Genomic DNA, 18,202 nt, shown 5'->3' with positions numbered 1-18,202 from the left:
TATTGGAAACTTTAAAGGTTTTGTAATTTTCCATGTTATTTATTTCATTATTTTTCACTATTTAGCAATAGCGCTCCTCCCTAAAAAAAAAAGAAAAAGCAATTGCGCTCCTTTTTACCAATAATACTCTGTTACAATGATTGTTGTATATTATTGTATTATCATTTAATCAGCATATGCTCCGTTTGCTTCCTACACCTTAATTCTTATGCACTTAATATCTTCCATTGTCAAATTATGTGATATTATTGTATTTATGGATTTATATATGTGACAGTATTAAGAGTTTAATTAAGATTATGTAATGTTAGGGTATATATTTTCTTGATTTAAATTATAAGTCTTAAATCTTTTCGTACTGCCACATATCAATCATCCACGAATGTAATAAATAGTGTCACATAATTTGATAATATATATGGAATTCAGAGTAGTTATTAATTATGAACCTTTTTTTTCCTATAAAATGTAATGAATTTATTGAGCCATCGAATTATTAGATAAAAGGGAGTAAGAAATGTGTGCGTGTGTTGGTCAAGCAGTAAGAGGTTAATGTCTCTAAGACCAAAGATCTTGGTTCGAGTCCCATGTGACGCGGCCTTTTAATTTCTCTATTTAATATTATAAATTTATACTCCCTCCGTCCCACGAATCTTGACACGTTTGAATTCGGCACGTGAATTAAGGAGTTGTAGATTAGTGTTTTAAATGTGTAGTTAATAAAATATAAAAGTGATAAAATAGGAGAGAGAGAATAATAAAAGTGATAAAGTATGAGAGAGAAGGTAATAATTATTACCCAAAATAGAAACGTGTCAAGATTCGTGGGACGGATGTAATATATAAAAAAATGGAGTAAGAAATAAGCTACTAAGAGATGTATATCTGATTGCTACAATCACACCAGATAATACATTTGAATATATTTTATGAATATATCAAGAGATAAGAGTATATTTGTGATGTGAGTTGGTCAAAAAATCATATTAAGATATCTGATGAGCTTGGATTGAAGTATTCTGTATTGACTAGTTTACATATAGATGTTAAATGTAACTAGTTCTTAACTCATCGAAATTCGACGGATAATCACTTTATGTTGTAATTTATAAAAAAAATTAGAAAAATAACTTTATATTTGGATAGGATTTTGCTATTTGAAATTGTTGGTCGTGATGAAGGATGATGATGAATCAAAACAATAAGGTTAATATAGTTCACCCATTCATACCCATATAAAACTTTTGTGCTCATTAATTTAGTCTCAAACTTGTATAACAGCTAGTACTCACTAATTACTCAAACCTCTTTGAATATATAAATATAAGGGTAAGTATCATAAAACCCCATGAACTATACCTATTTTATCAAAAATACCCTGAAACTTTCGAAATATTTTCTAAACCCTCAAACTATCAGGTTTTTATCAAATATATCCTGCATCTATTTTTCGATCACCTGAAACGTGATGTGGCTCGCCGGATGCCACAATGTAATTTATATTCTATTATTAAAAAATGATATGACAAAATCGACTTCGTTTCGTACCATATTCTATCGTGTTTATCCCTAATTTTAGGTAATTAGCATGAATTTCAAACACGATAGAAGTTGGTGTTTCACGAAACCAACACCTAAACTACAAAGCTGAAATCGTAGACTATACCTAGTAGAGATGATCGAAAAGAGTAAAATAAACGATCGGAGAACTTGGTGCGAGAGAGAAAATAGCTGTTGTATTAAAAAACAAGAGGTAGCGTAATTACAATGCACGAGTGCGGAGTCTATTTATAAACTACATAGAGGGGCAAAATGGTAAATTCGCCTATAATGCATGCGCCTTGCATGATCGAAGGATAAAATAGTAAATTCGTCTATACGCGGGGGCTCTCCCGCGATTTCTGATGAATTCACTGGCGTAGGTGACATCTCTGGCGAGGGTGGCTTCTCTGATATGGGTGACATCTCTGGTATGGTGACTTCTCTAGTATGGGTGACTTCTCTGACTCTGATGACTTCTCTGGTGAGGATGACTTCTCTGACTCTGATGACTTCTCTGGTGAGGGTGATTCCTCTGGTTCGCATCATTTCCCTACTCTACACATATTACTCCTCATCAGAAGTGAATTTTAATTTTAGAGTGGATTTTTTAAAAAATGATATAGTACAAAACGATGCCATTTTTGCCATTGCATTTAAAAAAAATATAATATAAATTACATTGTGGCATCCGGCGAGCCACATCACGTTTTTGGTGACCGAAAAATAAATGCATGATATATTTGATAAAAACCTGATAGTTTGAGGGTTTAGAGAATATTTTGAAAGTTTCGAGATATTTTTGATAAAAATGGTATACTTCAGGGGTTTTCATGATATTTACCCTAAATATAATTATTACACTAGTTAGTATTCGTTGCAATAACAACACAAATGTTTTTAAGCAAACATTACAATGTAAGCATTAATAATACATAATATAAATACTTGTTAATTACACATAATCATCTCAAGCCCGCTTAATAATCTTGATGATAGTAATTTAAAATAATAATAATAATAATCTCGATGATAGAGAATTCTACTTATGCATATTGATCTATGTTACGATCAATTTATAATTTATATACTCATACATATCTCGCATTCGATTTAAAAAATTGATTTTACAATCTGTTCTCGTCCCGAACTCGTATACTAATACCTGCTAATTACCAAAACTCATTTATACTATATTTATATAACTAAATATAAATTGTGATAATATTGATTATTTGTGTCAATAAAATTCGAACATTATAAACCATTCATAATAAATAAATATAAATACTCACTAATTGATCCTTTTTAGTCTAAAATTTATATATTAGTAGTGGCCGCTAACTTAAATTCGATTATCTTTTCAAAACAAATTAATTGTACAAAATCTATGTGCCGTTTTATAGTGTGTAATCTAATGAAAAGTGGGTGTGTATCATTATATTTAGATTTTCAATTGACGAAATTTATTGAAAATCTGATGTAGTTGTTCAAAATTTATCCCTTTATATAGATTTTGAATTGATTAAGTTTAATAAAAAAATTAATATGAGATTCAAAATAAAATGAATTGAATGAGGTTGTATTTTTCATTATACAAGAATACAATTCCATAAATCAAATAATTACTCGCGTATTTAATATTTCCAAATGCAGTAACAACTATTTTGTAGGTGAGAGAAGAATATTTTATTTTAAAACTTTTGATTTGTATAATTTTTTTTATATTTAAAATTCATTATTTACATCCATATTATATATCAAAATAAAGCTTTTATCACGATATTTAATTTGATATGTGTGTTTTTAAGAAATAAAAAAAAAGGTAAAATTGAGAATGAAAAAGGAAAGATAAAAAAAAAAGAAAATTCAATAATTTATGGAAAATTTCCATTTTGAGAGAGATAATTATTATTAGAAATATAGAAATGAAATACATAAATGATTATTAAAGGAAATAAATGTAGGATTGTAAAAATAAAATAAAATAAAATACATATCTCATGATTACTTGAAATTATGTTTGTGTTTAAAGGTAAATGGAGGAGATGGTGAAGAAGAGTGAGAATGAGATGAAGAAAAGTGAGGTGAATAGTAGAGAGTTGTGTGGAAGCCAAGAATAGGCATCTGATGGATCATATGCAACGGAACCATATATCAATTTATATACAAACAAAACTAATAGGAATAGGTTGGTCCCACTTATTGAGCCATCAACTGTCCAATTTAATTTAATGGATCCACCACCTATTTATTTATCACAACACACACACACACCACACACGTATCCAGAACAGACACACACACATGCGATGCGATGCACACACGCTTGCAATCTGCTATAGAAAGTGAAACTCCCTATGAAATGGAAAAGGAGAGATATGAGTTTTAATTTCCTATCATTTTCACATAAACAACATTTCACTTCCTCACCAATTACCATTAACCCCACTTCATGTTCACTATTTAAATTTTTTTTTAAGATTCACTCAATTTTTTATAATGGATGCAAAAGGAGAAAAGAAGAAGCAGAAGTTGTTAGTCAACTGAATTTAACGTTTAAGTTGGGTGACATATATACGTAGTTAGTCTCAACCATCGTGGTTCTATTCTCGAATTTCAAAATTTCAATCTGCATTACATTTCCTATTTGTATAGTATATAATGGGTGTGTGTTAATTGGAGCATGAATTTATGATTTAGATTGGTGGGTGGGTAGTGATTTTTTTTTTTTTTTTTTTTTTTGACAAAACCGAAGATTCATTTACTATAAATCAGCAAGAGCAATATCTCGAAGCCAAGTTGGGAAACTCGACTTCCAGATCATTACATCGGAAACAGATAAAGCAAAACGAGCTAGCTCGTGAGCAGCTCTATTGGCTTCACGTCTAGCGTGAAAGAAACCAATAACCACGTTCTCCCTCGCTCGTTGAAACGCCTCCCACAACTCGTCACAGAGATCGGAGCCCCGAGATTCTTCTTGGAGCACATGGATTGTATTTAATTCTTCAAGGTTGTATGTTATGCGCTTCTTGGGGTTTGTTACGATGGATGTGACGCATACCCACCCATTTAATATGTATTCTCATCCAATCAACACATGCAAAAACTCTACATATAATTCCACTATAATGCATTACCAGTACGTTTTTCTTAAATTATTACTCAATCGCTAATTGATTGCATATTGAACCAATTTACTGCACATGCAAAATAAAAATTAATTATACGTTTTTATTTTAGTCTAAATATAAAAAAAACATCCATGTACGTGGTTGACACCAATAATAAAAAATAGTTATAACATTATGTTTCGTACAACAAATCGAGCAAATCCTCCTCTCAACTGACGGCCGTCCAAACGCAGTTTATCCACATATATATAACAGACCCGTTTGGTGATAAATATATAGTATGCAAGTAAGTAGATGTTTGATGATTTTACCCACACATACAATGATACAAATATGTGTGTAGCTAAAATCCTTTTTCTACATATAAATAGCGACATGCGTTGACACTTATTTACACTCACACAGAAACATATTTTTGGCCACATATTTATATTATATGTGTAGGTGGAAACTTTAATTTTTTGTATATGTATATATAGTTATACTCTCTCTATCTCCCAATAACCCCCCAATCCAATCATCAAAATTCATATACCAATAAAACGAAGAGTTCTAAACGGAAAGTTTGGCAACAATTCATCATAAAACTCTGAAACTTTGGAGTGTCTCGTACATAGAGAATTGAAGATTTTAAAAAGAGTCATTTACTTTTATAGTAACTACCTGCAGTAATAGAACTATAAATTTCAAGATTAAGAAAATACCCTCAGAAATCAAATAATTGAAATAGTAAACGGAAATATATCTGGTTCGCATGAGGAGAAGGAATGTTGATAAACACTTATTTTGCATGGTTTTTATGGTATATATATTCTATGAATTGTGTCGAAATTATGCCTATATATTGTGTGGTTATTTGGAGCTTGATCCATATTAATTATTTCATGATTTCACTTTTTGGTATAGTTTTTTTGGCCAATTTGATGCAGAAATGAGTGTTTTGGGAGCAAATACTAATGAAGGAATTGTCCAAGGGATGAAAATGATAAATAAAAAATAGGCTCACATATCGAGAAAAGGCGGAAAAATAGAGAAAATACGAGTTGGGGATGAAATCGGCGATCGGAAAAACCTATCGCCAAAATTGCACTAAGGCCGACACCAAAATCGGTGATCAAAACGGCTATCGCTGTTTTTGATCGTCGAACACGCTGACTCAATTCCGCCCCGATTTTGCAAGATCGGCGGTCGCCGATTTTGAACTGCTGACATGAAGGATTTCGGCGACCAGATCGGCGATTGCCGATCCGGTCGCCATTTTTGTCGGGTTTTTCTGTATTCACGTTTTTATTAGTATTTTCGGATTTTAGACTGAGTTTTTCCCTGAGACTATAAATAGGTCTCATTATTGACCTATTTAGGGTTTCAGACTTTTACTTTCAGTGATATAGCTTTAGAATTTCATACGCTTGGATAGGATTGAAGATTCTGCAATTTCTCTATGGTTTTTTAGTTTAATGTCAATTCATTTTATTTTTACTTTTGTTCTTGTTCATATGCCTATGTGTGGCTAGAACGCTTTTATTCTAGGGTTTAGGGAGTAGACAGATTTGGATTCTTGACTTTATTTGATTTGATTTATCAAGACTGAATTACCTTTTTTATGTTCTTGTGCATTGTTTGCTTGATTGACTGACCACCAATTTAGCATAATCTTAGGTATTAATTTGAGATCGGAAGATGATAATTTTTACCTGACCTAAGAACGTAAGACATATTTATTGATATTCAAGAAAGAATTGAAATAAGTGTGAAGACATTAATCCTAAGAACTATTTGGAGTTGCATGTTTTAGAGTGATGCGAGAACGGTAGCCTTGCATGTAATCAACTATTTGTATGCCACATAAGTGGGTATAGACTAGCTTTGAGATTGTCTTAAGAGAATTTGTCTTTGTTTATTGAATTGAATTTGTTGGGATATATGAATCTATTGAAACCTTTACTTGGGATAATTTATTTACATTTGAATTTCTTTTATCAATTTGAATTATTTTCTCTGCAATTTTTATTTACTCTGTTTAAAAACAAACCCATCATTCTTGTTATCTAGATAGAGAATAGCGATTTAGAATAGTAATTAGTTTTAATCAGTCTCTGTGAATTCGACCTTGTTTGTATATACATAATTGCACCCGTACACTTGTGGCGTGTAAAGCTATAAGCGAATGAATGTGTAATTATTCTTATCGTTAGCATATAATTCTCTTAGAAATAGGAACAAGAAAAACACAAAATAGGAGCACGTGAATGTCGGAATCCCTGATGTGAAGTCAATTTAGAAAGATTTTTCAGATTCAAAAGGGAGATAATCAAAATATTTCAGAAACAAAGGTGATAATCAAAAGGCTTCAACTCTCTTTGGATTTCCTCAAAAGAAAAGTCTATTTGGTCCATTTGGATTTGTTTTGATACTATCTTCTTTTTTAAGGCGATTTGTATTGATACTATCACACTGACGTTGTGCAAGTATTATCACATCCATAAACACACACTCTCTCTCTCTCTCTCACACACACATATATATACATTAACACTTTCTTTTCTTTTCTTTTTTTCTTTTTTATCTTTAAGCCTTGCAATATACTCTCACACACACATATATATGTACAAATATTTTTTCATTTTCTTTTAGATAAGGATACCCCACACAACTTACTCAATAAAAATGAGATCCTTATTTCACTCACTCACTCAATTTCTTAAAATATATGGCATTCTCAACTGAGTATGCACTTTAGGAACGAAACCGCATTTTAGGAACGGAGGGAGTATTTAATACATCATTTATCATCTTTCCAACATCAAAGCTTACCTAAATACTTACTCCGTATACAATAAAATTTTCTAAAAATATATCTAGAAAAGAGTGAAATAAATTTTAAGACGAGTTTGTTAAGTGTATTGAAAATGATGAAAATGCGTTATAATTAATAATGTATTGTATTGAGAATGATGAAAAAGTGTTGTAAGTAGTGTTATGTTGTAAATATGATGAAAAAGTAAAGGTAAATATGATGTACTGTATACCCGGGTGTAAATGACACTAAAACTGACATTAAATGACACTAACACTAACAGTATCTTGAAATGACAATAACACTATTTTATTTTACAAATGACACTAACACTATATTAAAATGATACTGTACACCCTGGTATACCGCACACCCGAATGTACAGGAGATTTAGTGATAAAATATTATCAATGGTAAGGTCTAATTCAAAAACAGAATGAATTTTTTTGCAAACATCCCGGAGAGAAAATTTATGAAGTTATATTTGTAGACAGAGGAGGTATAATTTAATCGATTTACAGCATAAACTAACGTTCAATACTTTTTGTGATATAGTTATATTGCCCGTAGAACCAATTTTTAATTTATTTTTCGACCGCCTAAAAGGTAAAATTTTGCCGTTTCTACTTATGTAAGGAAAAACTCAAAAACAAAACCTATTCAAAAATTTATTCGAAAACGTGACACTTTCTTTGTAAACTCCTTTTCCTCGTATAATCTTAAACATTCCCCCTTTTTTTCTGAGGCAATTTTACTTGTATATGCAAAATGCAGGCATGCCAGATAACCCTAAACCCCCAAAACTATTTATAAAATTATTTCTGTGAAACCCATTTTTCGGACATTCAATGTTGAGGACAAATTATTCATGTACTCGTCTCAGAGAAAACGATAAAGAAGAAATACGCGTTACACTTATAACAATTAATCCACCGAGGAGAAGGGAAGAGAAATTCAGGGAGACTAGCAGAGGTTCAGATTATGTGAAAGGGTCACAAAAATTAGAAACTTTGTGAGAAGTCCCACAAAACTCACATTTATATTTGATATCCGAGTTCCAGCAATAAGGTGTGATTCACTTTATCAGCTGTTGGGCCCACAAATTGAATGGGACCTGTGTAATTTAAGGTAACAAATTAATGGAAGCAATTTCATAATAGCAATGTCAACCAGAAACTAACTCAGACAAGCGTACCAGGATTAATGTATAGGTTGTTAAGAGCCCACTCTTCCCTCATAGACACATATTTCTTGAATGGGGCACCTGAAACAATTATGCATGCACTAAACTTCAGACAGGTTCAAAAAACATTCTAGAATTCCAATACAGAAAAAAGAGTGTAAATATTCTGACCTTCCAGCTCAACCATCGCCTTCTTTATCACTGGCTTGAACTTACCTGCAACAGAAATATTGCAGGAAAAAAGTTTTAAATTAATAATTCAAAGTTGATTAAAGTATAAAAAATGGCCAACAGAAAATCCTCTATTGTTATTTGTTAATAGATTTGCTTGGTTACTGTAGCAGAGACTGCCTCTATTGCATGTTTAGGAGGGCAGTCCTTAAAAAAGGCTAAAATGGGGTGACAGAGGCAATGTGTACATGTTGGATTACTTGACTTAGGTTTAAATCTTTTCTCAAGCAAACAAGCATTAGGAGCTATGATAAAATAGAAAATAAAAGGCATACCATGTCTCCTTTCAACATCCATTAAGGAGGTCAGCGCTGTTCCACCAACAGTCCATTCAGCCACAGGGGCGGCCAAGTTCCCAACCTGTAAAAACAGAAATGGAAACATTGGAAGCTGATTCCAAGATAAATCCTCTAAACGTTTTGCTTTGAGAATCCCACTTTAACATATTCATCAATAAGTACAAGTAGAAGCACAAACCGAGGAAATCAATCCAGTTTTCCCACTATGAAGCAGTACACCAGCAGCATAACCCAATGCGTTGCAGTATGTGGCATCAAAATTAGATGGTAAACCACATCTTCCTTCATATCTGGGAAGTCAGAACAAAAAGAGATTTAAGTATCACCGTTTCAGACATCTAATGTAACAATCTAATCATCCAATCCTCATTAACTGAGAGAGATAGTGACAAAACAAAGAGAGGTACCCGAAAAAATGTGACTGCCCTTTAAATTGACCTTTGTATGCAGCAGCTTGCTTCTTCACTCCCAACTCAGTTTCAACCATTTGAATAAGCATCTTCTCAGTTTCGATTTTGGCGACCTGGATATGTAGAAGAAAGTATAACATACATTCCCAACCACTGCTGTAATATGGCACCTTAAGCATTATGTAATAAATGTACCTGGACATTTCCATGTGGATCTCTCTCAAGCATCAATTGCGCCTGGATAGCTGGGGGTAAAAAATCAAAAAGCTCACGAGACTGAGGGGTGAGTTTCTTTTTCCAAATACCAGCTTCATCAACTACGTCATGGGCCAAAATCTCATTCAGTTCTGAAATGAGCTGCTGAACCTGCAAATGAAATATGAATTAGTCAAATCTAAAATTAGCAAAGTGAAAGTAGATCCATATAAAATCAGCATAAAAAAAAAAAATCTTTTAAGGAAATGGTTGGTCCAATAGTGTATATTGTGACGTGAGAGTATAATTGCAAGGTAAAGCAGAAAACTGCAAACAGATTCAAGATAATTTTACCTCTGGAATAAAATCAATAAGTCCTTCGGGGATGAGTATTACACCATAGTTATAACCAAGTTCGGCACGTTTGCAGATCACGTCCGCAATGTAGTCAGTGACATTTTTAAGGGTTTGTTTTTTAGCAGCAACCTGAAGCAAGATAGAATCATGAAGTGGAAACTCATTTGAGTGTATTGAAAGCAATAGGAACTGTAAGATGGTCAATAGTTTTGGAATGCAGTATGCTTAAATCAGGCGGCAAGGTCTCTCTCGTTTGAACCCTTTCCTATACATGTGTGTTTGTGTGTATATATATATATATATATATCACAGCTTTGGGATCCAGTGAGAAAAACTACTTTTTGCAAGAAATGAGAATAACAAATAAGCCAATATAAATCGACAAATAAACTGCTTGTAATGCACAAATAGCCAAATTGACTTTAATGTGGTGAAATTTTCGCCCCTCTAGGATTTTCGCCCTCTACAAGGATTTGAATATCTGACGTTCCAGATTCATTCTCATTTCTCACTGGATCCTTTCTCTATATATCACACTCATATACATGTGTGCAAAGAAACAAAAGACAAGAAACTAACTCCATGCATGTAAAATTTGGAAGAGTCATAGCTTGCTTTAAATCCCCATTATAATCATTTGTTCATTCTATTTTGACTCCAAGATCCTTACTTCCAATGCCCATTAATAGGTTACCAAATATTGGGGAAATGGTAGATCAAAATTTCAGTTGTGCTTCAGACCAATATCATGCACAAGGATGTCAAAACTTGGATTCATAAAAGAGGAAGCAAAGTACTATATGTAGTGAAAAATGCACTACATGAAATATATAATGGGGGACAAGTTAGCTGTAGCATAGTTCACTCATGTTTTAGACTAATTAGCACTTTATGCTTTAAATTTTCACTGGACAAAATTCATGTTTGTCATGTCTCCTTCAACCTTATTTTGAGCTTCTCATACAAAGTAAGTTCCAATGTAGCACTTCATTTGCAAATGTATAAGGTAATAAGGTATGAATCTGGATATAGCAGGAAGATGAGTCCCAATAAGCCTAAATTACCTCTTCACCAACTAGAGTGATATTAGGATGAGTTTGCAAAGCACACTCCAATGTAATGTGAGAAGCAGCACGCCCCATAAGTCGAACAACTGCATAGGAGATTATTCACTTTGCAGTTCAAGAATAAGAGAAACATTACAATGATATCATACTGTCATCGACAAGAGAAACAAGGCTTCAAGCTAACTTTAGCATTACAAATGACAACTTGCACTCCAAGCTTCAATGATCTAATTATTCCATTAGGTGTAGATGCTTAAAGTCTAGTGTAGTGTAATTAATACCTATCATGCCCTACATCGAATATTTTTGCTAGGCAACCTCAAATTATTTGCTCTATATAATTTTTTTTAGGCTTTCTCCAACAATTATGTCATCACATAGCAAGATGAGAGACTAGGGTATCCCAGAAGAGGAAATGGAGAATGAAGAACCATGGATGCAATATAATATCAAGAGGCCAGAGTTTACTTTGAATGAGATATATTCAACCATGTTCTTATGGAAGACTCAAACATAACGAGAAAATATAACAAAAGATCATGAATGGAGATGGTTAAACAATTTCAAAATCTTCTTGAAAAAAGGACAACAAGGAAATTCTTTAGAATATGATAAGATTCAACCTCTAGAATGAGATAAAGGAAACAGAATAAGGTATTCTCCACTACCATATCTACATAGATGCCCAATTAGATTGGAAAGAAACATAGCACACAATATTCTCTTCTGATACAATACAGATCCAATTACTCACAATGATAGTATTTTCCAGTTGAACGAGCATCCACCATGACATTGCCAATCATTTCAGCATAAATCTGCAGAAAGAGTTGAATACCAGAACATTTGGGGTCATTTCTGCAAACACTGAACTAAACAATTGTCATGACGAAAGTGCATTTTACTATTTAGCAAGAAGTCGCTACCACAAGGCATGCAGTAGATATAGAAGAGAACATTATATAAACTATCTTATGAACTATAGATGAATCACAGAACAACATAATAATTTCAGGTGACAAACCACTGGATAAATTAAAAATATATCAAAAATATTTGAGGAAATCAGTTGCTTCTGTTATGTAAAAGATCCCTCATCAGAAAGTTTTGAGAAGATAATGGGATTGTAATCAGATTTACATAAAGAGTTCAACTAAATTGCAGGGAAGATAGTGTCCCGTATGGCAGTCATAACAGTAAAACCCTAAGTCAACTCTAAAGATTTTATAAAGAAAGTGTTGTAGTGAAGACATCCACAGTATGAGAGACATCTCCAGTCAATAATGCAAACTGAACAGCTGGAGACATCCAACAGGGCCTCTAGTGAAGCAAAAGTGCAACCAAAAGCTCAGTCCTTTCAAACTTTTAAGAGTATGTTTTCCCCTAGGGTAGATTAATAGATGGATATACATAAATATAATAATTTTTGGTCTTGTACCAGGATCGTCATAGCTGAAAGAAGGAGAAAACATAATTAGCAAGACAAAACTAGATGCTAGAAGTGTGAAATGATAATCCAAAACACTTAATCATAAGTTCATAACGACACTGAATTCTGTATGCCAGACAGTAGTTGAGCACAATTATGACAACCTGAATGAAAAGGCTAAGTAGAAAGACACAGAAAAATGAGTTCTAGTAGCTTCTTGCTAGTGTCTTTTATTGGAGAAAAATATAAGACTATATATAACCCTACATATAAGAAGAATGTACTGATTTAATTTTGTACATAAATTACCTTGCATGCAGTATCAAACCCAAAACTTGTAGGCACCTCTTTACTTTTTAGATCACCATCTATGGTCTTCGGACATCCAATAACCCTGGTTTTTAAGTTTTTACTCCTGAAAATATACAATAGTATGGAAGGAGGAAAGCACATTAAGTTACTTAGTAATAAAGAGGAAAAATCAGAAACCAAATAACTCTGATATGCAGGAGTCAAGATGTAGTGTACCTAAAATTTTCCGCCAAAAGGCAGGCATTTGTGTTTGAATCATCTCCACCAATTACTACAAGACCATCCAGATCAAGCTTAACTGCTGTATCTGCAGCTTGTTTAAACTGAAATGGGATGATTGAGCTTCCATCAGCTTCAGCCAAAAGGCTTCAGTGTTGCAGTATGCATATGCATCAAATCAAATGGTACCTGTTCTGGAGTCTCAATTTTGTCTCTCCCACTGCAAATCATATCAAATCCACCCTGAATGATATAGTAAGAGACATAGGTCAAGGTTTGGCACAATCGATTGGTGTTAACAACCACATTCATGGGCCAACTTATTTGACTTCAGTACAGATACTGAATGATAAAGTGCCACTGCCTCAACAAGAAAATGTGCCACGGTGTGCCACTCCATTAGCACACAAGTGGCATTTGAATATAACTTAGGTCAGTCATGAAAGCAATCTCAGAAGGTGCAGTGGCTATATCTATCTTGAAAAAATGATAGATAAAAAAAAACTAACACCATTCTAACCGAAAGAAGGGTGCAACAAGGTTTTAAATTCCAGCCTTTTCTTCACATATATGCTTATCAATTTAGACAAGCCAAATGAATAAGGCACTATGACTTAATAATCCAACAATTGTATACACAAGACAGATCTCAGTTGAGAAGTAGAAGTTACCTGGTTTCTGTAAGGATAGATATACTCAGGGGTCAACACTACATACTTGCCCTTCATAATTCCAGCTGGCCCACCACGGAATCCATACAATGTACTGCCTTTGCAACGATCCTGCAGGTAATCTACAATCCATATACATGTATAAATCATACCTATTGACATTAATAGATCTTCATATAGTATTTACCAAACAATTCAACCACTAACCAAAAATTCCAGAGATAACATTGTGCCCTCCGGGGGCTTGTCCACCAGATAAAACTACACCAATCTTCAATGCTTTGGGCAACAGTTCGCCGGTGGAATCTCCTGGTACCAAGTTCACTGATGGTTGTCCAAAAAGACAAGGAAACAATTTCGCAATCTCATCTGCATATCAATCCAACAGCAATTAGAATGACCTACATAGCCAGATTCTTCTAGTTCAATCCGCATTAAGTCAACTTCAAGTCAATAGCCTGATAGTAAAATCAGATAAATCACACCAAAAATCCTAGGAAGCATCAGCTAAATCTTAAAATTTCTCGCCAAGCATCAACTTATCACCCTCCGAAATCCAAAGAAACAAATTCCGGCTTAAGCTCGAGAAACTTACTAAACCAAACAAAAACTAACATAAACTTTACTGGAAAAATCGCCTAAACAAACAATCTAAAGCCTAAAGTAAATCTGAAAATCTGAGGGCACGTTTGCGAAGGTATTCATCGTGGAATTGATAACAGCTCGACTATTAAAACTCGGATAAAGAGTTTCTGGATCCCGATAACACGGATCCAGTTTCCACAATGCAGCAGAAAATAATAGCAACAAGAATCTTCAAATCACGTCACTGAATTCCCCTCAAACAAACCGAAACAACCGAGCATTACATAATAATATTAAAACGTCATTCGAAGCAGTTCCAGCAACCAGATCACAAAAAGTCTTCACAAAATAAACATATTCAACACTCATATCATACTTGCGTACACACCAGCGTGTGTTCGCTCAAATATACATATATACGAGTGCTTACCTGGATTTCCGGCAGCAGAGCTAGGCGGACCGTCGACGACTTTCAAGGAGCTTTTGAGGACGGAAGGCAGGGGGAGGGAGTGATCGAGACGGCTGTTCTGTACTTCGCTGTAACCGGCGGCAAACCGGCCGGTAGACGGAGTTTGAACGGCGGCGTAATCGCCGTTGGCAACAACTGCAGCAGCGGCCATGAGGAGAGGAGAGAGTAAGTGGTTCTTACACAGTTTTACTCGGCAGTGACCAAGCTTCAGATCGATAGCCTATGTTTGTGCTGCCTTGTCTTTATAGGGGTATATGTGTCCTCGGAAGGTCCGCCAGAATCGGATACTTGTTGGGTGGAGGGTGGTTTTGGTATTTCATCATACGCACGTGACAAAGATTTAGTGTGATGACTCTAATTTTTATTTTTATTTTTATTTTTTAGGTGAAATTAGGGTTTAGGTGATGAGGGTGGAGTATCACATCATTTCCATTGTTCAGTAATCATTTATGCGGTTTTCACCTAAACGTACGCGCCTATGCAAATCGTACGTATCGTCATTTCAGTGGCGTTTAATTTTGCTTTATACTTAATTTATGATATCACTACACATAAATTTAAGATTAAAAATATAAGTAACACTTTATGGGTGGCTCATCTTATTTGACAAAATGAAACTTTCTCGATATTGGAATTAAAAATGTGCATAGGCAGCGTTTTAATTTAATTATCTTTTCTCTTTTTGCCTATTTCAATATTATAGTAATTCACTTTATTTGGTAAAGACTAAAGAGTATTATAAAATGTCTTGTCTTAATAAAAAGTGTGAAGTCTATATATACATTAAAGTGTGATTTTGTTCTTCAATCACATTAACACAATATCTTTCAATTTTACACATCTTAAGATAGTGGTGCTATTTATCCATATGAGGTATATTCATGCGTATCTATAAGATTGAGTAAAAGGTATTACCTGAACCACAGGTAAACGGGAAAAAGAGAGAAGAATATGTATATAATTAGGTTGATTTTTAATGACATTTTTATTCAATCTGGGACCTCTGTTGTTGTGGTAGGTGGATAAAAAGATGGAAAAAGTATATTCGAGCATCAAATTCTTTCTTCCATCTGACTACCTGAGTGTGATCATTGGTTTTGGCTGGCCGTAGCCCGTATGAGTTGGGCCTCAATCCCACGGGATATTGCTTTTAGGGAAAAGAGATCTTCAAGCCCATTAAAATCGAAGGATATAAATTCGCGATCCAAGCCCACCGGAGAAACAATTTTGCGTTCAGCTACGTTGCGGCCTCTCTTTTTTTTTTCTTTTTTTTTAATGGTTTCATTTAAACTGCGACTTCGAGTCGACCGACAGATCTCATACTTTATCACTTTTATATTTTATTAACTACACACTTAAAATACTAATCTACAATTCCTTAATTCGCGTGCTGAAATCAAACGTGTCAAGATTCGTGGGATGGAGAGAGTATATGACATAAATATTATAATAAATTGTTCTTTCCTAATTAATTTGTATACCTATGCTTCGTTTATGGTTAATTGTTATTATATCGTTTATGTTCAGAATTTTGAATCCGGTTACAAAATTGCATGAAAACTTTCCGTTCGAATTATACCTAGAAAAAAAATATTAAAAGATTATAACTTTCATACTTGGTAACCACTTGCAAGTTAGTAGTTACAGTTAGTCTTCTTCAATAATGAGCAAGCTTAATGTTTGGGATTTTCTAATTTATGTTTTTGCAATGTTTAAAAAAATTGTAACTTTGTTTTATTATGATTAACCGGTATATAATCAGTTAATACATCTGATTTTTAGGTTAACCGATATAATGGCTATTTTTTTAGACTTTGTTTTCTTTAATTGATAAATTTATCATGGAAAAATGAGAGATAATAAAAAAATCCTCCTTTAAATTCCTTCTTTCTTTTTCTCCATTTTCTACGGAAGAGAATTTCATCATTTCTCATTCCGTTTTCTTAGTTCAAGGAATGATAATATTATCACACTAAAAATAGAGGGATAATATTATCTCTTCTTGAAGTGGAAAGAATGAATGAAAAATTGTGAATTTTTTTTTGTAGAAAATGAAGTAAAAAAAAATGAATATTTTAAAAAATAAATTTTTGTTATCTCTTATTTTCTCATAATAAATTTATTAACAAAAAATAACAGGTTCTCAATGGTTAACTGGATCGATAAAAAATTATATGATCGATTATTTTGTATGACAAGTAGCTTCCCATGGACATAGCAACCTGCTAAGAAATAATTTCCCAACCACAAAATCATAAAAATATTATTTGCACCAAGACTTTGGACCAAGTTCATTGAGTTTTATCATAATACTTTGATCAAGTGTACTTTAATACCGGGACCTCTGTATTAAGCCTCCATTCAATTATATTAGAATATTTAAAAGTCCTTTCCCAATTATGATCAAGGGATTGGTTGATTAGGCCTAATCGTTAGCCCAAAACATTCTAAAGATTCTTCTTTCTTTCTCTCTTCTTTTTTTCACATTACATTAACATAATGAAACATGTGTTTCTTTAAACTTGAGCCACAACTGGGAAAGCAAGCCACCTAATACATTACTGTAAAAGAAACTAAAGTTATATTTATGCAATAAACAACATGATCCTCCCTTCCTAAATCAGATTCAATCCTCCAAATCCAGACAGGCCGCAACTTTTCTACACACATTCCTGCACTCTAATCTCAAGACACAATCATGATTAGCGAGATCCCAATGTCTAATTACATAAATCAAATCTTATTTTAGAGTTGGCATATTACTTGAAATTGATGTGTGAGAATGCAAAGAAGCCGAGACAAGAAGCAGAAGAAGTTCCAAAGCAGTTGCTCACAGGCATTCTGCGGCACTTGCAGGCTCAGCGTGTCTTCTTCTTCCCCCGAAGAAGCCGAAGCCGAAGCCGCAACGGATGAAGCTCAGACAGTTTCCAGCATAGCACACGCCATGGTACAAGTGAGGCTTGATCAGATGATCAGAGAGAGACGTAGACGGGCAGCAACACACGAGCAAGAGACGAAGCTCGTTGTGATAGTGGCGATGGAGAAGTCCTCTTATGATCCTAGAGAGGATTTCAGAGACTCCATGGAGCAGATAATTGTGGCAAACAGGATTCATGAAACAAAGGATCTGCGTAGGCTCTTGAATTATTACGTGTCCATGAACTCGGAGGAGTTTAGAGGGACTATACTCGAGGTGTTTCATCAAGTCTGCACTGATTTATTTGTACATTTTTAAATGTAATTTTCAATGAAATTAAATGAGTGTAATGTTTACTGTTTCATGTTCATCAAAAGTAGATCCGACA

General features: G+C 33.7%; 2 protein-coding genes across 2 annotated transcripts; one reads left to right on the top strand and one right to left on the bottom strand.

Annotated features, from left to right (window-relative positions):
• Positions 1 to 8,254: 8,254 nt before the first annotated feature.
• LOC130985832 (pyrophosphate--fructose 6-phosphate 1-phosphotransferase subunit beta) lies at positions 8,255 to 15,314 on the bottom strand. Its single transcript, XM_057908982.1, has 16 exons — positions 14,859 to 15,314; positions 14,051 to 14,212; positions 13,844 to 13,965; positions 13,362 to 13,415; positions 13,170 to 13,276; positions 12,951 to 13,056; positions 11,967 to 12,030; positions 11,210 to 11,298; positions 10,143 to 10,274; positions 9,789 to 9,959; positions 9,591 to 9,706; positions 9,362 to 9,473; positions 9,160 to 9,244; positions 8,825 to 8,869; positions 8,666 to 8,734; positions 8,255 to 8,584 (listed from the first exon to the last, which is right to left on the bottom strand). The coding sequence occupies exons 1-16, from the start codon at positions 15,046 to 15,048 to the stop codon at positions 8,508 to 8,510; spliced, it is 1,701 nt and encodes a 566-aa protein (XP_057764965.1). The 5' UTR covers positions 15,049 to 15,314; the 3' UTR covers positions 8,255 to 8,507.
• Positions 15,315 to 17,679: 2,365 nt separating this feature from the next.
• On the top strand, positions 17,680 to 18,132 carry LOC131025493 (probable transcription repressor OFP9). The gene has a single exon (XM_057955288.1). It carries the CDS (start codon positions 17,680 to 17,682, stop codon positions 18,130 to 18,132), a length of 453 nt encoding a protein of 150 aa, XP_057811271.1.
• The last annotated feature ends 70 nt before the right edge of the window (positions 18,133 to 18,202 follow it).

This window comes from Salvia miltiorrhiza, chromosome 5, assembly GCF_028751815.1.
Source record: "Salvia miltiorrhiza cultivar Shanhuang (shh) chromosome 5, IMPLAD_Smil_shh, whole genome shotgun sequence".
Lineage (NCBI taxonomy): Eukaryota > Viridiplantae > Streptophyta > Magnoliopsida > Lamiales > Lamiaceae > Salvia > Salvia miltiorrhiza.
Note: the sequence above shows the minus strand (reverse complement) of the source record. Positions and strands in the feature narration are given on the sequence as shown.